The sequence below is a fragment of the Apteryx rowi genome, unplaced genomic scaffold (assembly GCF_003343035.1).
Source record: "Apteryx rowi isolate R43461 unplaced genomic scaffold, aptRow1 scaffold_119, whole genome shotgun sequence".
In the NCBI taxonomy this organism is placed as follows: domain Eukaryota; kingdom Metazoa; phylum Chordata; class Aves; order Apterygiformes; family Apterygidae; genus Apteryx; species Apteryx rowi.
In genome coordinates, this window is record NW_020447408.1 from 1,905,344 (window position 1) to 1,927,164 (window position 21,821).

The 21,821-nt window shown below is 44.2% G+C and overlaps 1 protein-coding gene across 3 annotated transcripts; it reads left to right on the forward strand.

The window, feature by feature from the left end:
• The first annotated feature begins 593 nt into the window (after positions 1 to 593).
• ZNF598 (zinc finger protein 598) lies at positions 594 to 20,902 on the forward strand. Of its 3 annotated transcripts, XM_026085433.1 has the most exons (13): positions 723 to 797; positions 996 to 1,194; positions 3,791 to 3,903; positions 5,140 to 5,438; positions 7,689 to 7,900; positions 8,481 to 8,698; positions 9,164 to 9,281; positions 10,346 to 10,527; positions 11,749 to 11,821; positions 12,462 to 13,225; positions 14,235 to 14,370; positions 15,223 to 15,367; positions 15,633 to 20,902. In XM_026085433.1, exons 4-13 carry the CDS (start codon positions 5,226 to 5,228, stop codon positions 15,978 to 15,980), a joined length of 2,409 nt encoding a protein of 802 aa, XP_025941218.1. In that variant the 5' UTR covers positions 723 to 797; positions 996 to 1,194; positions 3,791 to 3,903; positions 5,140 to 5,225; the 3' UTR covers positions 15,981 to 20,902. The 3 variants fall into 3 exon arrangements, with proteins under 3 accessions (XP_025941203.1, XP_025941211.1, XP_025941218.1); XM_026085418.1 differs by lacking the exon at positions 996 to 1,194 and having other exon boundaries at positions 594 to 797; positions 5,309 to 5,438; XM_026085426.1 differs by lacking the exon at positions 996 to 1,194 and having other exon boundaries at positions 594 to 797; positions 5,309 to 5,438; positions 11,752 to 11,821.
• Positions 20,903 to 21,821: the final 919 nt, after the last annotated feature.

The window sequence follows — 21,821 nt, forward strand, 5'->3', positions numbered from 1 at the left end:
GGGCGCCGCGGCCCTTCGGAGGCCGCGGGGCAGCCGGGAGGCCCCGAGTTGGGCCCGTCTCCCCCCTGGGGGAAGCCGGGGCAGCCGGCTGCGGGCACCCAAGCAGGCCGCAGCCCCTCGACCTCTCCCGGTTCCCCTTTGGGCAGCGCCGGGCACCGGGCCGGGCCCGCATCGCGGCACGAGGGCGCCCGGCGGCTTCCTCCCCTCACGGGAGACCAGCGAGAGGCAGCTAGAGTGACCCCCCCCGCCGTGGGCGCTCTTGGCAGCGCTTCTCCGTGATAGACAGAGCACAGTCAGCGCGGCGCGAGGTGCGGGGGGCGCTCTAGGCTGCCTCTCTATGGTCAGGCGCTGGAGGACGTATGGGCTGACGTAAAGAGGAGTGGCGCTCTAGCTCCCTTTGGGGGGGTGATCAGAGAGGTGGTTTGTCGCTCTAGGCGGGGACTCTATGGTCAGCCCAGGCCAGCGCCATACGAAGAGGCCTGCTCTCTATGGTCGGAGGCCGGGAGGAGCGTCGCGCGGCGGGCCGGGCGGCGCTCTAGGCCGGCGCTGGGCGCGCCGGGGCGGTTGCTAAGCGGTGCGGGGCCAGGCCGCGGCGTGTCGGCGCCGCCATGGCGGCCTCGCCGGCGGCCTCCCCGGGCGCGGCGGCGGCGGACGGGCCCTGCGTGCTGTGCTGCGGCGAGCTGGAGGTGGTGGCGCTGGGCCGCTGCGACCACCCCATCTGCTACCGGTGCTCGGTGCGGATGCGGGCGCTGTGCGGCGTGCGGTACTGCGCGGTGTGCCGCGAGGAGCTGGGCCAGGTGAGCGGCCGCCGCGATCGCCAGGCCGCGCCGCGCCGCGCCCGGGGAGGCGCCCGGGGAGGCCTGGGCCGCGCCGGGGCTGCGGCGGGGTCTGGCGGGGGAGGGAGGCGTGTGGGCAGCAAAATGTGAAGAAAACTGAGTGTAAAGCGAGTAATTCGTGTTCTTTTTGKTTTTTTTTGTTTTGTTTTGTTTTTTAAGTCAGCAAGGCTCGTTCTCTGAAGTTGGTCTTAGATAATCTCAGAGCACTCTGTCATCTTGCCGAATTTCTGACCTGATTTTAAGATGACGGGACAAAATATTTTATATTCTGTCCGGGCTTGGTCATGTCTTGCCTTCCAGAATATCATTCTGCACTCGCGTCTTCAGCTCCTGACAGCGTGAGCCATATGCTTAAAAAGTAACGTCGCCTTCGCTACAGTTTTTCTGATAGATTTTTGTTTACTTCGTGGCCCTCTAGTCCCTACTTGTAGAGTATTGTAGAGTTTAGGAGGAGTTGCTCTGATACTGCCTTGCGTGGACGGAGTGAGGGATCTGGTGTGGCAGCRAACTGTTGTGATGAACTTTGCTCCAGGATATTTACAAAAAACAAATCTTTATATGTGAATTTGTTTTTGCAGAACTGATGTGGAGAGAAACAAACCCCCCAAAGGAAAGAATTGGTACTAGCTTTAAATGAAATAGTCTATTCTGATGGTTTAGGAAATGAAGTAAAACAAGTGTGTGTGGAGGGATGTTCTGCTCCCCACCCCCCTTGACAAAGGAAGAGCTTCCTAAATAAACCGCACTGGCTGCTTTTCACGTTGTTCAAATGGTTGGAGGGATTGACAATCTTAGGCCGCGTGCTTAAGATCCTCAGACTTTGTGGAGGCCAGAAATGTTGATGTTGATGTGGTTTTTAGGCTGAGCTGACTGGCATGTGAGTAGCCTCTGTGTTCAGAAAGATGTTCTCCCATAGCGGGTATGTTCCTGACCGTCCTCCGAGGAGCTGCTGCTCTGCTGCTTCTGTTGTAGGAAGAAGCAAGCTGTGATACTGCTGTTCTTCCTTAAAACTGCTTGTCTTAGGGTCACAGATGGATGTTAATCTCAAGAGCTTTTCAATTTTGTAATAATTGCTTTATTATGTGGGCTGAGCTTCAGTTCATTAAGCCATCTTTTTCTCTCATTTATTAACTGTTTAAAATGATCCTTTTATTGTAATTGCCTGAGAGGTCCTTTTTAATGTCTATTCTTTTTTTCCTCTTGTCTTTAAGTGCCACTATGATACTGTTACTGTCTGTTCACTCGTCTCCCCCAAAGGAGGGGGGAAAAAAAAGCCATTAGAGCTGTGTGAATCACACCAGAAAAATGTCCTGGATTGAACTGAGCGTATRCGTAGGTTCCAAAACAGGGTTTGTTAATTTGCATAGTGTACGTGGAATTAGAAGAAGTCTACTAAAGTACTAAATCTCAGGAGGTGTCATATTGATTAGTGTAGACTGAACTGGTAGGTGTATTAGCCTAATGTCAAAATGGAATAAAAATAACTATAAAGATGACTGCATCAGAGTACCAAATGGAGGAGAAAGCAGGATATACTTGTTATGGTAATACGTGCGCTCAGTGGTGCATAATTGCTGCAGTTAAATTAGGAGGGATTACTTGCTGACCTGTAAAATAACCCTGAAATAAACTTAGGACTTGGAGGGTCAGTCAATGTGCTGGTTATATATATATATATATATATACGTGAGATTGTTCTTGGAACTGTTGTAGGAAGTTGTGTTGGTCTTCTGCGAAAAAAAAGCTGCTTTTCAGCAATGAATTCCTCCCTTTTAGAACTTACTTCAGGCTGAAATGAAATGTCTATAAAATTCAGTTTCAGTGAAATTTTTTAAATAATTGGAATTAGACATAGTTGTTATCTTTCCAACCAACTTTGACTTTTATTCTCTTTATTCTATTTTAAGATTGACATTTCAGAGTTTGGCATATTTTTTGTTTTTGTTAACTTACAATTAACCTTGCTGTAAAGAAAGCTTAAAAAAACCACAAAGGACTTGTTCCAAGCTATTTCACCCCATCAGGGGTAGGGGAGCAGTTATTTTGTGATTTAACAAGATTAAGCTACATGTGTCTTATATAATTAAATTCTTTTGTTAAGGTTGTAAGTATTTTTAGATTTAGTGTTCACTGTAACAACTGAAAGATGGTTACTGTATTTTGGGTTTTGTACATCTTTCTGAGCTGGCACAGGTAATTCCAGCTGTTTCATAAATGCCGCTGCTACCCCAGCATGTCCCGAACTGGGAATGTATGTTGAAGYGGAACAGCGGCAGGTAGCTCCTGAAGAAGGACATAAGGTAGTAAACTGCTGCAGTGTGATACGCAGGCTGCTTGGAGGTCGGTAGGAGCGATTGCGAACAACCGGGTTGTCTTAGAAGGTACAATAATAACTTGGGAAGTGATGTAGTGTTTTGTTTCTCACTTTCCTTGGTAGTTAGGAAAGAGGAAATTGTTCTTTCTCAATCAGACTCTGAGTAAYGTCACTTTGTACTTCTGGAGCGTGAGTTTCTGTGATCTCCTAGCAGGAGGTAGGAGGGAGCTGAGTGCAGGGCTCTGGACAGACATTTGCTGCGCGGGGGGCTGAACTGGTTGAACATACTTACTCCTAGCACAGTTGTGGTAGCAAAGCACGTCATAAAAGAGTTCCCTCATCCAAAGGGCTAGTCCAAAATCCAAAAATCAGGATAGTCCGATCCACCCTCATCTAATCTGACTCACGTGTTAGAAGCTGATTAAGGAGCAGTCACCATTGCTTTGCTGGCAGTTGTGGTGACCGTAGCTGGTGGGCAGTGACAAGCAGCTGGGGCTGGCACAGCGCTCCGGAAATGCTGTCCAAGCCTTAGGCTAGGAAGAGTTCCCTAACAAATGAAGTTTGTGCTAAGGAGTTTGACTGTAATCCCAAAGACTGTACAGCTCACACGTGCTCTCTCTGATCCTTGTGTTGTCTGTAGGTTGTCTTTGGAAGAAAGCTTACGTCTTTCTCAACAATAGCACTTAACCAGCTGCAGCACGAGAAGAAATATGACATCTATTTTACGGATGGAAATGTTTATGCACTGTACAGGTAAACATTGGAATCCTTTCTGTAGCATATCCCTAAAACACCGCATTCTTGTCTGTGTTACGTGACAGGAAATGCATGGCTTAATAGAATAGCGTGGTTTGGTTTTATGGAAATAGAGCGGCTGTCGTGCTGTGTACCTTAGTCACGCTGCAGTACAGGTGGCTTTGGTAGGATGAGAGGCTGGAGCAGCCTGGTTGGTGTGAACTCTCAGGCCCGAGGTCAGCGAAGGGAGCAACTCAAGCCTGGAATTTTAGATTTTCAAATGCGTAATACAGAAGTGTTGCTCTGTCAATAGAAAGTTGCTTTTTGCTTCTTTACCAAGAGCAAACTTGCTGAAAGGCTTTTCATTCCTTGCATGGCTGTTCTGTAAATTAGTAAGGACAGTGTTACTATTATAATTGTGTTTATTGCTGTGCTGCATATGGGCTAATCAAAAGCAGTTGTATTATACATTGCATGAAAAGAAGAGCAACTTCTTCTTCCTACAAAAATATTGATTCTAAATGGGTGAAGTAAAAAAACAACACAGAGTAAAAATGTGGCATCAGCATCATGTTCTTCAAATATTTTTCATAACGTGTTTAATTGAGAGGATTTAAATTTAATTAAAATCAGTTAAATGGAAAGAAGAGTGAAAAGAAAAGAGGCAAAGCAATGTAGGCAGTGGTGCCTTTTTCTCAGAGACTGGTGCAGTATGTCCAGCCTGATTCGTGCTAAGACAGTAGCTTTGCTGATATATTTATAGTTTTGTATGACTTCATATTTATGGAAATGGGCAGTGGGTTTAGTGAACGGGATCAGCTCAAAGCATATTCTGATTAATTATAAACCAGCTCTGAGAGTTACTTTTGATGTTTCTGGAGAGTTGCTGAGACTTCAGCTCCCTGGGTAACAATCAAGAGTGAGTTAGTGGGGTCTCCCACTGAGCCCAGTGCTCTGTCTTCAGCTGTCCCTGGGAATCATTGTACTTATTTTATGCTCTTTTTCTATTACAATTCTTTATCTCCTCTGTGCTTCCTGTCATGATCTTCAGTTACTGACAGTTGAAAGCATAATTGAATGTGAATGTTGCATAAATTGGCTGAGTCTTCAATAAGCTAGAGATTTGTTGCATGGACGTATTACAGTCCACTCACAAGTTTTATACTAGTAGCATATTACTTGCACAGTAGCTATTCAGCTTTTCTTTTACAGTTCAAGCCTCTGTGTAATATAGTTCTGTTCTGTTCCTGACAGGTGACAAAGTATCCTTGGAATAAAAAGGACTCTAACCTCATTACAGATTGCTGGGGGAGCTATAAAAATGCAGCATTCTGCCACTGATGGAACAGTTACTTTTTGGTAAAGGTATGAGATTGCTGAGAGGGAATCGGATAATTTTAATAAACCTTTCTTTGTCCCTTAGGAAGCTGCTGCAGCATGAATGCTCTTTGTGTCCAGATGCGAGGCCATTCAGTACTTTTGCAGATCTGGAACAGCATATGAGAAAGCAGCATGAACTCTTCTGTTGCAAACTCTGTGTTAAACACTTAAAGGTGAGCTGGCTCTGTGCTTTAAGGTATGGGAAGGAGGGGTACTTCCTTACATGAGAAAGAGGATTTGGGGGGGTGGGAGGAAGGGGGTGGCTGCATAGCACCAATTTATTAAGTTTCCTCTGTCTGCCTGCAGTGAAACCAGTTGCTTCATTTCAAGTCTTTCTCCTTTCATAAACTGATTAATGAAGGAGGCCTAAAGATTCTAAATGGATTATGTTTTAAATTAAACCCAACCAGATTAATAACCTTCTGAGGTTAGCTCCACCCCACAATATATATAAGTACCAAAGACCCAACCTTCTGATAAGAAGTTAATCCTGACTTGTAGGCAGGCTTTGTTATAACTGTGACAATAGAGATTTGATGTCTGTAAGACTTGCACCTGTAACAACTTTATAAAATAAAACCGCAATTGAGAAAATACTGGTGCCGGTTCAGAAAACAGTGTGCATCATGGAATGTTAGTTTCCTCTCTGAGATCAGAATCAACTTAGCATTTACAGTCAGATCATGTACAGGATGAGAATTCATCTTGCTGGCTTAATGAAATATAATTGTATTTCATTATCATGTTTATTTGTTCAGAGCAAATTTCCTATATCTTTTTATAATCAAAATGTTGATTTGATAGGAAGATGAAACCTACTGTTGTCAGTGGTTGAAGTCCGCTGTGTTTGATATACCCAAGTAGAACATGACCAGTGGTAGTTACGAAACATTTCTTACAACTCGTTAAAGATAAAAACAGTTCATGGAAAGCTGAGTTGTCTCAGTCTGGAAAAGTGCTGTGTCTTGAGCCTTTAAACTACTCATCTTGCTATCACCATCGTCTTCCTTTCCCACCCCCCAAAATTTCACTTAGGATGGCTGATGTTATGTTAGTCAAAAAGGCGATGCTTTTTTACACTCTGAAAGTCTGAATTCCATCTTTCCCTAGAGTGAGAGTGCTTTTTTTGTATTTCTGAATTGCATGTCAGCCAAAACCAGCAGCTACTGTTAAATCGATGCATAAGACTGCTAATCTGCCTCTAACTGTTGTCAGCATTGCTTATTCTTATAGGAGGGAGTTTAATGCACAAACAAGTATTTTTAGGACTCCTTACACATGGTTTTGTGTGTGTTTGTTTTCTCTGAAACTGATAAGTATCAAACTGGAGAAATGCATTTATCCTGTGGTGTCACAGTCGGCTTATGCCAATTGAATTGTAGGTTACTGCCAGAAGGAGCAGGATCCAAAAGCGATCAGAGCATTCATCTGAATGAAGACTAATGTTTTTTCTTTTTTTTGCAGGGTTAACTTTCAGTGAACTGATTTGACTCTTCCCCATGGTCATGCAATCACTAGAGCTAATTCGAGGGAAGTGGGCAGGGGAGGCCAAGGCTGCTCCTTTTGGTTGCAGTGTGCTTTTGGCTCTGGTTAAGAGCTGTTCCCACAGTCAGCAAGAAGCTAGTTTATCATAGTCTCTTTGAGGGAAACCACAAACAATAGTAGAATTTGTTGCCTTTTAATTTCAGAATACTGCAGAGACATATTCATTTTGGAGGAATGATGTCGTATTGCTAGCAATTACTGAAAAGAAGTTCTTAAACATGCCGAAGCTTCAGGCAGTCCACCGTAGCTAAGCCAAACTAACCTTTTCCCAGAATAAGTTAACATTCTTTGTCTAAGCAAGAAATAAAGGATATCTGTTCTCAAGGATGTGTTGATCTTTTTGGCATCTTCATAACCCTTTCTACCAAAATAACCTGTATGTTAGTAGGGACAGAATATTGGCTCATGATGCAGAATTTGTTCACTGAACCATATTGATTGTATGTAGCTAAATGGGGTAGTTGCTATTGGAGGAATGTAAAACAGCTCGCTTCTATTTTGCATTTTTTTCAAGTTCAAGTATGCCAGTGCTGTATGTTCATAAACACATATTTAAGCTTTTTTCCCATGAGAGATTGTAATTTTAAACTTTGTTACATTATGTTACAAAAAAAAAATCTTGTGGGAAAAAAAAAGTGAATTATTTTCTTTCTGATGTTTGAACTGAGTGAACTGCAAGTTAGATTTAATTTGGATGTATTGCTTGAATTTTGACTCCTTTTCACTGAAGTTTTTGGGTGTCAGTTGTGAAATTGCATCTTTCTGAGGCTGGTCAAAGCAAATCTTCCACTCTTACAGATGAAAAAGTTGTGCAGAACCTGGCTTATTCCACTTCATTCTCTATTCACATGAAGTAATACATATATATGTTTCTTAAGATTTTTACCTATGAACGGAAATGGTATTCTCGTAAGGACCTTGCCCGCCATCGAATCCATGGAGATCCAGATGACACCTCTCATCGTGGGCATCCCCTCTGTAAATTTTGTGACGAGCGTTATTTGGATAATGATGAGTTACTGAAACACCTAAGACGAGATCATTATTTTTGTCATTTCTGTGACTCTGATGGTGCTCAGGAATACTACAGGTTTGTGAAAGTGGCTTATTTCTCTTTCTGTAGCTTAACTTTTAAAGGAAAATTGTTTGCATCTGCTTTCAGTTTTGAGGAAAGTAATGAAGACAGAAGGCATGAATGCGAGCAGATTGGCTGTAGTCTATATTTTTTTTATACTGAGTATAGGACTAATAATTCTGAAATTCCATCTGTCTTTCAGTTTGATCTGTTGTTCCTTAAACTAGTGGCAGCACTAGTAACTTCCTGTCTAGTTCTTATTTTAAAGTTTTCTTCGTCGGCTGTGTGGTATGTTAACTCTAATAGTCCAAAGCTTTTGCGCAAAGGAGATGGGAACAAATTTTCCTTTGAGACATGTTTTATGTACTGCTGGATGTGATAATTATCACCCAGTAGGTTTAGTTTAGCTTCTGAGGTCATGCATTAAGGTATATGTCTGTGCTGCACAGAAGTGGTTTCAGTTGGAGAACTCTCCCGGAGATAAAGGAAGACCCAACAGATGGGCTTGCCTTCACTCYGTCTTGCAAAGAATAACTATGCAGCTTTAGTAAGATGTATTGGGAAAGYTGCAACTCAACCTCTCTTCTCTTTCCAGCGATTATGAATACCTTCGTGAACACTTCCGCGAAAAGCACTTCCTTTGTGAAGAGGGACGGTGCAGTACAGAACAGTTTACCCATGCTTTCCGCACAGAAATAGATTATAAAGCGCACAAAACAGCCTGTCACAGCAAGAACAGGGCAGAGGCCAGGCAGAACCGGCAAATAGACCTTCAGTTTAACTATGCTCCAAGGCATCAGAGGAGGAATGAGGGTAAGTGGGGCTCAGGGGAATGAGATTAACAAAAATGTATTCATAGGAAAATCGGAGTGAATCATTTTAATGGCTGACATTCTGTTCCCGTTTGCCTTTACTTGAATTACTTATATTGCAGGTAATATAAAGTAGGGATGAAGATGGAGCGTGAGACCAGAGGAGCGCAGAGATTGACATACATGCAAACTTTTATTTTATGTGGAACTCTATGTAGAGGTCTCTGCACATAAAAATGAAATTACTTAAAACTCATATCACAGGTTACAATGTGTGGAATCCATATACTGCAAAATATGTTTTAATATATCAGTCCTGAAGCTTATATAGACTACATAATCATTACAGGTGAAAGAAATCAAGATAGATTTGTTTATACTAGTATTTTTTTTGCCTTTCTCAGGCCTGGTGTGATGCCCAGATTAGAGAGATAACTAAGACTGATCAACCATCCCTCCTGTTTAGGTGTTATAGGTGGAGAGGACTATGAAGAAGTGGACAGGTATAACAGGCAAGGGAGGTCAGGCAGACTGGGAGGCCGAGGAAGTCAGCAAAACAGAAGAGGCAGCTGGAGATACAAGAGGTGAGTAGCCCAAATCTTGTAGATTTTTATTGCTGCTTAGTGCTGTTTCTTAATTACCACTTAATGATGTTTTGGTAGGCCAGTAGGAGAGAAGTGAGTACAAAACCTGGAAGCTTCCATAGTGGATCCCTAGCTGAGGTCAGAGTTAGCTTTCAGTCTAAGCCAGCGTGCTGATTACATGCTTGGTCAAAGTGAAATCTATTTTGTGTGAAGTTTCAGCTCTCTGGACTTGCCTAAGGAAGTGGGCAATGTAATCTTCAACAAGTGGGTTAACTAAGCTCAGAATGCTAAATTAATTTGCAGCAACTATTTTTTGTGCTAACTTTTCTAAATAGGATTTTCAGAAGTAAGTGACAAGCCTTTGCAGGTTTAATGGACTTTTTGGTCTGGGTAATCATGAAGTTCCTATTCTAAGGACCATGCTTTTCATTGAACTAACAGATCTCTGTGTGGCCAGACTGAGTGCTTTGGAAAAAGAAGAGGGTTAAGTATTGATATGAAATTTTGCATTTATATGTCTTTTCATCCACACAAGACCTGAGTGCTTTATACATACTGCACATCTATTTTTCTTCTTTTCTTGCTGGACAGTCAGATGGTTCATTACTGGTAATTCACTGGGGAAAAAATCCATCTCCAAGCACCTTCTATGTCAGTGTCGCATGTGAATTGTGCATGTGTTGAGAGTTCATGACAAACCATATTTCAAAGAGTTACTCCAACCTACAGATAAGATTTTCATACATTTGAAAATGATTGGGAGAGACAAGTGTCCTCATGCATCCTTGCTCCTGTCTCTCCCAGTTCACCCGGGTCTCCTCTGTACTGAATTGTTATCACCACATGTAGAACTTGCGAATCCAGGGGTTGAATGTTGCCTGTCTCACCAGACCGCGCTGCGGGTGTATTGGAGTAGTGGGTTTGTTTCAGCCTTCTCAGCAGGTGGCAGCACAAGGCCAGGGAGTGTCATCAGGATGTGACACTGGAGAGGTGAGAGCTGCAGTGAGACAAAGGCGCTTAGTAATCCTTACTGTTTGACCAAGAAAATCTGTACTGTCCTGTAGGGAAGAAGAAGACAGAGACATTGCAGCAGCAGTCAGGGCATCTGTTGCAGCTAAACGGCAAGAAGAGAAAAAACGGGTAGAAGATAAAGACGACAGCAGCAGCAGAGGTAAAAAGGAGGACTTGAGGGACTCGGAAGTACCCAGCTCCAAACGTGTGCCAAAGTCTTCAAATGAAGCTACAGGTTAGTGCTGAACATACTCTGCAGCTGCAGGGAGGCATGACTGGTCTGGAGATCAGCCTGGCAAAGGTGTGAATTGCCATGCAGTGTTTTCAAAAGCTAGTGAATATGGAGAGAGCTGTGGAGGATCTTGATGCAGCAGCACTGGTCTGCACTGAAATGTGTAGAGTGCACTAGGATTCGTGCAGCAGGTTATTCTGAAAATGGAACTGGGCAGAAATATTAAATGCAATATTAAATGCCATTTCCTACTGTACCATGCAAGAGCTGATTTGTTGTGATGCTTGCTTGAGCTAATTATTCCTTTTGTTGGGAAGAAGTTACTCCCAGTAAAAGTCTGTAACTGATGGAAGCAAGATTTGAATTGTTTCATCTCGGGTCCAGTTGGGGACATATATATGTGATGCAGTGGTCTGATATTATGGCTGCTCCAAATCTCTTTTCTACTGTTAACTGTTCCAACAGCAGATTCCCAGTTAGAGGTTATATACTTTAATTATGAACTGAAGCAGCTGAGAGCTCTAGTTGGTTTATGGGTACAGCTCTGTTGGGGATGACTGGCAAGGTTATCTCCCCCAGCTGCTTACCCAGCTTTTGCTGCATGCATGTCTAAACTGTTTTCAATCTGTCCCTAAACTGCTGCAGTCTGCAGCACTACATTTTAAGGCAAATCCAAATTGTGAGTAATTTATATTTAAATGCTGCACTGTAAACTGACTGCCCAAGAGTTTATTGCTGAGCAGCTTGGGCATCTGTGCAGCAGAGGTGTAATGGACAGCTCAGAGGAGTAACTTCCCCAGTGAAGCTATTTTCATTCCTCAGTCCAAGCACTTGGGCTCAGATGAGCATCCTAAACCAGTGCAGACAACCAAGCGCTAACCTCTGAGGCATGGAGCAGACAGCTGGGGACAGTAACATCTTAGTCTCTTGAGGATTCCCTCAGAATACATTTATCAATCAGCGTTTTGCTCATGTTAAAGTATCATGAACTTGCTATATGCTAAAGGCAGTGTGCAGTGACATAATGGTGAATACAGTTAATTGAAGGAAATAGTGACACATGGATTTAAATTGTCCTTTTGGAATGTCACAGTTAATGACATCATCAGCTGCTGAAAATAGGACTTGCTAATGCTGATGTGATGTTCAGTGATAGCTTTCATTCTGAAATGAATGGATTTTGGTTGAAAACATATCTTTGGTCTCTTTTCAATACTCCAAAAGAAGCAGCTGCTAATGGTGCTTTACGCCAAGATGACTTTCCAGCGATTGGTTCAGCAGTGGGACCTCTACAAGGGTAAGTTTGTGCAAGGCTGCAGCAAAGAGAAAAATGTTTTAGAAGCTTATTCAGGGTCTGTGTTTTTTGCAGAAAATAATTTTACACATCACTTAGACTGCAAATGGTTCCTCCCCTTCCCCTCTTTTCCCTTGAACTTTTGCTCTGCTAGTCACCCGCATGACAAAGCATAGGCTGTTGCTTCAATATGTGACTTGATCTTGAGTGATTTCAGTGAAATTCTCAACATCCTTTGTTCCAGTAATTTTTAACTCGGTAGTTTATCTTGATGGAACCATATATTTTGGGTTGTAAAATGCATCATCTCCTTAAATCCGTGATTATTAGAATAGAGTCTTTGCAAGGCGTGGCGGCTCGACTGCCCCCCGAAGCCTGYGTACAGCTTGCTCATCAAGGTGAGGTGTACAAAGACAGTACTGATAACGCAGCAAGGCTAGCGTGACTTCTTTGAGGAAACACATTTCCAACACAACTGATAAGCCTGAGTGCATTTTCATCCTGTTAACAGTTGTGGCAGTCGTGCCACCCTGAGTGATAGTTTGAGGAAGACTGCAGTCAGGTATTAAGCTCGTTCTGCTTGTTGGAGTTGCGTTGCCTCTTCAGCACCGGTGTAACTTGGTGTACTTTTCCTTTCTCACAGCTCTGCCCAGCTAGCGCCAGTTAAGCTTAAAGAGGAAGATTTCCCAAGCTTGTCATCTTCTGCAGCACCCACCATCTCTTCTGCGATGTCTTTGACGTATACAGCTACTGCAAAGAAAACAGCTTTTCAAGAGGAGGATTTTCCAGCTCTGGTGTCCAAAATGAGGCCTAACAACAAAACAGTAACTAACATCACRTCCGCGTGGAACAACGGTTCCAGTAAAAGTGTGGTCAAAGCCATGAGTAGCCCCAGTGCAAACCAGATAGCCAAAAAGCCACCCTCCTTGAATAGCAGTAAAGGAAGCAAGAAGAGCAATAAACTCTCTCAGTCAGATGATGAAGACAGTGGCAGTGGCTTGACAACCCAGGAGATCAGAAACACGCCAACGATGTTTGATGTATCGTCCTTGCTGGCAGCTTCTACCTCACAAACTTTTACGAAAGTGAGCAAGAAAAAGAAGATAGGGGTTGAGAAGCAGAGACCATCCTCCCCACACCTCTTACAGGATACATCCTTACCCAGGTCATCTACTGAAAAGTTGCCAGAAGCAGAGCAGACATCAAATGCCTCCTCTGCTCTCCATGCCTCTGACAGATCTGCAGCTGTCATGAACGGTCATTCGGAAAAATCATTAGCAATCTGTAGTACACCCAAAGAGCCCCCTGGCCTTAAAAAGCCCACAGTGACTAACCAATGCCCTTTACCTCAGGAAGACTTCCCAGCTCTTGGGAGCTCAGGATCAGCTAGAATGCCACCGCCACCAGGTGAGCGCTACAGGGCACAGTCAGCCCGGTTTGGTTGTAGCTTAGAGAAATGTAGCACGTGGCACATGGAAGAGAAGTACAAACTACTCCTTCTGGCGCCCATGCGAAGAGCAGTTCTGGCACACGGTTAGCATTTGAAGTAAAAAAGGCAGCGTGGGCAACTTCATCGATTCTCTTGAGTGTCCTCTGTAAAACACTGTTGAAGTGGTGGCAGCGTTAGGACACCTCTGCTCCCTGCAGCCGCAGGTGTCTGCTCTCTGGCGGTGGCTCATAGATGAGCAGCCAGTCGCTGCTTTTCTGATGAGTAACGTATGTGTGTTTTCATGTTTTAAGATCTAGCTTGGACGCTCCTGTGGGCACTCTCTGTAGCTGAGACTGGTACCTGCTGGCACCGCTGCAGAGTCAGTCAGCTTGCCTGGTTGCTTTTGTTCTGTGTTTGCAAAGATGTAATGCCCATGCTGTTAGCGGTACCACAATCCTGTAAAACTGGAGTAACATAGCAACAGCTGCGACCTGGAGTGGTTTTAATGAAAGCAGCATCACGTCAGGAGATGCTTGCACAGCTATTGTGTTCTGTGGTGCTCTGCAGATACTGCTAGGTGGAGACTGCTATAGCTTATGTGATGTCTAGTGCTTTTGTGACTTCTGGAGTGATTTTGCTTCATTTTAATAATGTAAATATACTTTCTTAATAATGTAATTATACTTACTTTTATAATGTAAAAATACTTTCATCATGAGTTTTAGTGTTTTTTTTAATTATTTTTCTAAAGCTTTCTTGTAGAGTAACATCAGCTCTGTGAAGTATTTCTTGACTTGACTGTTAAAGCAACAGATTTCTACCTCTTTAATTTTTGGTTTCTTCAAATACAGTGGTGTGTGTTGCTGACTCTTACTCCTTGGTGCTTCTGGAGAGTACATCAGACCATCGATGCCAATTTTAGATGGTAGTATATGGGTACCACAGATATGTGCTATAACTTCCTGCCTCTTCTCTGCTTTCATTTAGGTTTTAACACTGTGGTGCTATTAAAGAGTCCTCCTCCACCTCCAGGACTGTCGGTGCCTGTTAGCAAACCCCCTCCAGGTTTTGCTGTTATTCCATCCACCAATGTCCCTGAACCTGTCACTACGTCTTTGAAAGAGTAAGTAAAGGTGCTTCGAGTTAATGTTACTTTACGCACCTTGCATCTCAGTTCTGTCATATAGGCTTCAGATGAAGCATGGAGTACTCGGCAGGGAGTATTCTAAACAGGTATTATGGCAGAGGCCAGACACATAATAAAATAAAGACCAAACTGAGATTTCTGTTGTAGAGTCCTGTTGCCATTGCGGGCTGGGTTCAGGAGAGTTGTGCAGGAGTAGGCACAAGTGTGCATTTGGATGAAAGTCTGAGGAAAGAAAACATGCAGTTTGGCAGCTGAGATTTCTCTTCTAGATTTGTTTGGAAATCTGCAGCTTGAACATATTTCTTGACCTTGCCATTGATTCTGTCTGAGTCCCAGAAGCAGGATGCTGAAGCATGCTTTTCTTGTAACCTCTAAATGCTTTCAGTGCTCTGATCTTCCAGAAGTTGGTGTCTTTGGCTGGCATTCTGCTGGGCTGGGAAGATGAGCTTATGGGAAAAGGGGAAGGGAAAATACATAGAAGTTTAATACACATCTGTATTAATCTGTTCTGCTTTATTCATAGTGTGGACCTGGTCTTTTTTGCTCATGTCTTTATAGTAAACCTGGCTTACAAAATGGCTAGTCAAGACTGTTAAGCTTGCATTTTAAATGTCTGGAATCCGATGCACTAGTCCTGTGGGATGCATTTCAACATCCCATCAAGATAGCTACATGCTGCTAATAGTAACTGCTTGTCAAGTTGGGTGGAACAAGGGAGTGTATCCTATAGAAAAGAATCCCTGTATAACATACAGGCATTCTGTAGCTTCTTTCTATAACATGGAGTACTGTCAAATTCACTTTTTTTTTTTCTTCCCCCACATGCAGGCCAAAATCCTGTCATGGATCATACTTGATACCTGAAAACTTTCAGCAAAGGAACATCCAGCTAATACAATCTATTAAAGAATTTCTTCAAAGTGACGAGTCTAAATTCAATAAATTTAAAACTCATTCTGGGCAATTCAGACAGGTGAGTAGGCAGGAACCTTAGGATTCTTGAAATCTGTGTTCAGTTCATGTAGTGCATCTGTCACGGTTTGCTATCAGCAAGTGGACTAGGTGGAGATTTTTTTTTCTTTTCTGTGCCACTGTAGCTCTTCTCTAGTGTTGAGGTAGCGAAAAAGCAGTGAGAATGATGTGATCTGGAAGAAAGGAATTAAATCCTTTTATAGGCCAGCGAAATCATTGTTGTTATTTTCTCATTTCTAATTATGCCAATCCTCTTTTCACTGAAGGGTCTGATTTCTGCAGCGCAGTATTACAAAAGTTGCCGAGACCTACTTGGGGATAACTTCAAGAAAATCTTTAACGAGTTGTTGGTGTTGTTGCCGGACACAGTTAAGCAACAAGAACTGCTTTCTGCTCACAATGATTTCAGAATCAAGGAAAAGCAAAGCTCAAACAAACCCAAAAAGAACAAAAAGAATGTTTGGCAAACGGACTCCAGCTCTGGCCTCGACTGCTGCATCTGCCCGACATGTAAGCAAGTGCTAACTCAGCAGGACGTTGTCACCCATAAAGCTTTGCATATTGAGGACGAGGAATTCCCTTCCTTACAGGCAATCAGCAGAATCATCAGTTAGCTTTCCTGAAGACCAATAAAACAGTCTCAACCTATGAATATGCACTTTTTGGAATGAGGTTTGGCAGTGTAGTGCAGCTGAGAGCCGGTGCCAGTTGAGTAGTAATGCACAGGTAACTGTTAGCCCTCTCAGTGCTGTTCGTTAATACTGTGCAAAGGGATCACTGGACTGCGCCGTAGCTATTTAACATCCAAAGTCTGAGCTTCCGAGATGCCTGAGTAGAATTAGGCTGAAACTGCAGGGCGGGCAGGCAGGGGGCCACCTTTCTCCTGTAACATGCAATAGCTGAGGAAATACTTTCTGATCTGAAGACTGACAGGGGACACAATAGGGGAATAAGCATCTAGTTTTGTTTCTTCTTTCTTTTTGGGGGGTTGGGGGGAGCTTTTGAGTCATTGGAACGAATGGAAGCAAAAGTGGCTTCCTTCATATTCTGATTTTGTGCTTTTTCTTTTTTTTTGTGACCATGAAAATCGAGGTAGTCAGGGGTGCAAAGGTGCAGAAAAGGAAAAGATGCTACTCACTGGTGAATAAGACCATTACAGTTTTGTGTCTGTAAACATTGGGCTGCTCATATAGCAAAGAATATTCCTGTCCGAAACCTGAATTAATTATACTACTTGAAGAATTGGACTGATCTGTGTGATTAGTTGAACGTGAGATTTGAAGTTGCCTCTGACCTTTTACGTAATCATGTTCTTTAAAGAAACTTATTTTGTAGCACTGCATGTAGAATAATAATGTTAAGGCTTTACTTTCTGTAAAGCACACTTCATTCACAGTAATTTTATTTAATGACTGCCATGTTTCTAATTTCTTGGATGTATTAATGGTGGTAGCTCACACAACAGCGTATTGGGACATTAAATGCTGCTGATCACTGACCATGTTTATCTGCAGTGCCTTTAAGTGCATTTATCTGTTTACAGTGGTCTGCACGAACAAGGATAATTTGTTCAGATTGTATGGAGCGTTTACATCCTTGGTGATAACGGTCTGAAGTGGCTTTGCTTATGTCGCTTGGCATCTGTAAATTCCACCTCCAGGAGACGGGAGGGGAATCTGTTAGTTTGAAGTAATTCCTCCGGCAGCAGCGGTGACATGATGGGAGTGACGAGACTCTTCCCTGTGGTGAACTTCCATCGCTCTAACTCGGAGTGTCYGAGTCTCACCCATCCTGGCAGACCAGATTTAGCTATTTTTCACATGTAGGAGTAAATGAAATTAATTTATGTAATTTTTTTAATGACAAAACACTGCTTTTATATAAGCATCATTTCTATGAAACTGAGCTCAAACTATTACTGAAGAGCTAGTCCTGGCTACAGAACGTTTTTCTTGCCTTATACTTAGTTTGCTTGCTCTCAGGCTGCAAAGTGCTTTTGGTTTCTTTTCCAAATATTTACGACTGTTTTGAATACCTGAATGTGTCTAGGCATCCCAGGGGCCAGGCTCCGTGCCCTGCAACGCGGGGAGGGAGGATTATTTGGCTGCATGGCTGTTCATAAAATGCATGAAAACATGACAAGTGGCAATGCTTCCGTATTACCGTTCCTACTTGGAGTCAGGTTCCTCCGGGCAGAGCCGGGTTTCAGGCCCATCACACTACAGCGGCGCTTCTCTGCTCGAGTTTTGATGCCAGCTGCCGTAAGGCATCCAGCACGCAGCGTAAACGACTTCCCCGTCTCTTCCTTTGGTTTGTAAAGTTCAGAGGAAACGAAACATGTATCCTCTGAAGGAGCATCTTCTGTCTTCCCTTTACCATCAGTTAATTTCTTCTGTGCTATCAGACATGTAGCTAGCTCCTACTGCGTGGGCTGAGAGCTGGCAGTGCTGCTTTAAGCTTCCCGGAGCTTCCCGGAGGTGGTCGTTCTATTTGGCCTGATGATGCAGTTTTTGTTCCCTGTGCTCACCTGGTTAAATAAAATATTACCAAATTTTTTCAGGCCGCTTCTATTCATTTTTAACTCTTTATTGAAAATAAGTTGCAGTTGGTACACGGACACTAAAAATACATAATCACAGGTTGTTCTCTCAAAAGATATTTTTATATATATACAAAAGTTGTAAACATTTTTAACTTATTTCCATACACAGTCCACTTTATACTACAATGCACATAAGATTAGTGACAACTGCAACTCTTTGAAGCGGTCTGCCTATACAGAGGTATCTGCAAAAAAACTTAAATTTGCAAACCACATTTGGTATCAGTTTGATATTTTAAAACTCTTAAAGAATCTGAGGTTTAAATGCATATTGCAACAAAATACAGGCAGCTGAACTTGGGTTTCAAGTTGATATAGCGAAGGCCATTTTTAAGCCTCAAATGTGGGGGGTCTTCTGACACACACGGCTTCAGAAATGCTATCTAGGAAAGTACTGTGACTAAAACAGCATGGGACTAGACCGTCTGCTCTCCCCAGCACATTTCAGGGGGAAAAAGGGAAGGGAGTTTGCAAATGTATACAGTAGTTTTAATATAGAGAGAAATACTGATTCCACAAAAGTAATGATGTGATTCACTAATGAAGAGACAATGAAAAAAACAAAAGTTAGTTTAACTTTGTTCAAATGCAGCAGGGTAGAGCTAAGAATTAGCCAGCAATGCAAGATTTGGGGTTTTGGGGGGACAGAGACAGGTATGAACTACCCCCAGTAAAAAATTGATGGGGAAAAGTGATTGATTGATTGGGAAGAACTAAAAAAGAAACGCAATGCTCATCACTTACTCTTAGAACATGAGCTAGTTTTTAACGCTGCTGTGTAGCTATCTGCAATTTGCCTGATGGGAAACTCATCTTCTTACACAGCCTCTAGGCAAAAATGAGCAAGATCCAACTGATGTCAGGTCTCTGACATCACTTAAAGGCGGGGGGGTTCTGCTCAAAATCCATGAGATTCAGAGGCATAGAGTTAAGGGGGACCTATTTTCTAAGTATCAGTTGAGCAAAGCTTCCATCTTGCTAGGAATAACTTAAAATGTTGGCAACTATTTCCAGTCAACAGCTTTTCTTTCAAACCTTCTTTTGTTAATATGCTTAAAATACAGTAAAGTGTACGCAAAAATCATAAGGTGGTTGGCTTCAGTGCTGAGAAATATTTGTTGTCACAACAAAGTATCCTGGAACAGGATTAGTGTGTGGAATGAAGCTCCAGGAGAGGTACGGTGTTCTCGTTTTAATTCTATTCTTTACACCCAAATTCAGTGCTACCACTATGCGGAAGCTTTCGGCACGCTGTTCTGAGAGCGGGATGATCTCGCCCTCTGCAAGCCTGCGTTAGCTGCTGGGCTCGTGGGGCGCTCGAGGGGGATGCGGGACGCGGGGAACAGCTTGTGCGAGCGGCAGGAGGGCAGCGGCTGGCGCGGCRCGGCGCGGGCTCGCCGCGGTTCTGGCACGCTCCGAAGCCTCGGTCGGGGCGGTTACAAGAAAAGCAGCTCGTGTCTAGTGTAGCACAGTGGATTTACAATGAGAAGAAGTGAAGCGAAGGAAGTGTGGAGGATGATGGAAGAATACTTGAACCCCAGTTAATATACTACAGTTATTACACTGATGGATCTAGTAATTCTCTAACCATAAGCCCATAAGGTTATATTTAATTACAATCCATACCTGTATACACTAGCCTGTCTGACAAGTCACTGATACGCAGGATGTGCTACGACGGTTAATAAACAGCACTATTAACACTTAAAACAGCTCGAGGAAACACCGTAGGGTCTTGCAAAGTGCTTGGAAACAGGATTTAGTACAACCGGTAGGCACGTGGCGTTACTGGCCAGGGTGAGGGCGTCACGAGTTCAGCAGGGCCCGTGCCGGCACCAGCGCAAGCGAGTTAAACGGGGGCTCGAGCAACAGTCTAGCCAACAAACCAGAACGTGTTTTTAAGGTGGGTAAATACTGTTTCCAAGGCATGTACGTCTTACGCGTTGCAATACCGCGTGAATTGCATTTCGTCCTGTCCTGGGCGGCCGAGGCAGCCGCGAGGAGGCAGCTGTGCCTAAATTCACCCGTTGCCTAGAAAAAGCCCYGCTGTGCCACGCGCAGCCCTGCTCTCTGCCGGGAAAGGCGGCACAGCCCCGAGCCTGGGGGGCGGAAGAGGCTTGGACGGGCCCTTTCCAACACCCTCCTCGCCGTGCCGCGGGGGGATCCCGCGTGCCGGCGACCGGGAAAGCTCTTCGGCGGCAGAGGGAGCAGGGTTCAGACTTCTCGCGGTGGCTGTTGGCGTTGCTGGACCAAACAGGTTGTTCCCGGCTCTAATTTAATCAAGCAGCAATCTGGTCTGCCTGCCCGCTGCCAGGAAAGCGGCTCAGGCGCCAAGTCCCTCCCTGCTCCCTCTCCTGCCGAGGTGGATCCGGGCCRTACGCACGCGTGTTAACGACGCTAGTTAAATATAACAACGTTTGGGAGCAATGACTAGGAAGACGCTGCCCTGAGCCGAACAGCGGGGCCGCGGCCGCAGTGCGAGCGTGTGCGCGTGTGTATTTTACCGTGCTGCTGCAATAACCAAACCGGAGAAACCCCTTCGGCTTCCTTTAACACGGGCTGGACGGGGTGGGAGGAGAAGACCGGCGCTGCAGGTCTCGGGTGCTTACGGTCAGGCGTTGTAATATTCACCACGTTTACGCCAGTGATCAGGACACTTCTCGCGGTCAGACAGAACTTTTGTTCTTTACGATTACAAGGAAACTCCGGAACAGTTATATAGTTAGAAAAAATACAATGTACTGAACAAACATTATCTCACATACAATCAATTTAAACATTTAAATTGATTATAATTTTGCTAAAATATTAACACAAGTACCGTTTGTGCTGCTAAAATTTCAGTGTTCCCTCTAAGGAAAATATTGCTACAGTTCTACTGTACCCTGTATTAAATCTTTTGCCTTTTTTTTTTTTTTTTCTTTTAATTTTCCAGCAAGAAAGACTGACTCTGTAGGAAATCGCAATGCTCAGGTAATTTAGGCTTGTACTGTGCTGGGGTCTCGATGTCCCTGCGCCACTTACCGCAAGGCTTTTGCCCCATTTGCCTGGCCTCCTGCAGCCATCGCCTCCGCGCGCTCCTGCGGTAGCCAAGCRGGAGACGCTGGGCTGGAGCCGGGCGGGAGGACGCCGGGGCCACGGAGCCGGACGAAGCTCCGCCGCGGCCGCAAAGGCCCCTACRCAGCCCTGGGGGCCGTCGCTGCAGAGAACCCCCCCCCCCCCAATCCGGGACGCCGGCTCTGCTTTGGGAAGGCTGCGGGGAAACACCCCGTGTTTTCTAGCACGGGCAGGTGAGTATGGAGGTTTCAGAGCCAGTAAATCCAGTGTTGCTGCCAATGCACGTTTTAATCCGCCCTGAATGCTACGGGATTCAAGTAATGCATTCGGTCACCGACAACGACTGCTCACCATGAGGTTTGCTGCTTGTAAAGCAATGCATTTATTTGCAATTTAGCAGCAGAAATGAGCTGTGTTAATGATGACAAAACTCTCGGGTTCTGGGTTTTGTTTTGTTTTTTTTTTGCTACCAGGAAAGCTAGGGCAGTTATTTACCTATTGCTTGTCACGAGGTCAGAAGGCATCAGAAGTTTCCCACAACTTTTGCCAATTAAAAATACAGCTGTAAACTGGCAATGCAAAAGGTTGGTATTAGCCGGCAGCTGTGGGGGCAGGTGAGCGAGGGGGGGTCTCGGGGCCGAGCTCCCCGCCGGGGGCCAGGCGCCGAGTTTCAGCTCATTTGCTTAGTCCTCACTAACAAATAGCTCAAATCGCTGCCACTGTGCAGCCAGATGCACCAGGAAGCAGTCAGGTTGCTGACAAATATCTACTGGATTTTTACATTTATTCGTTTTAA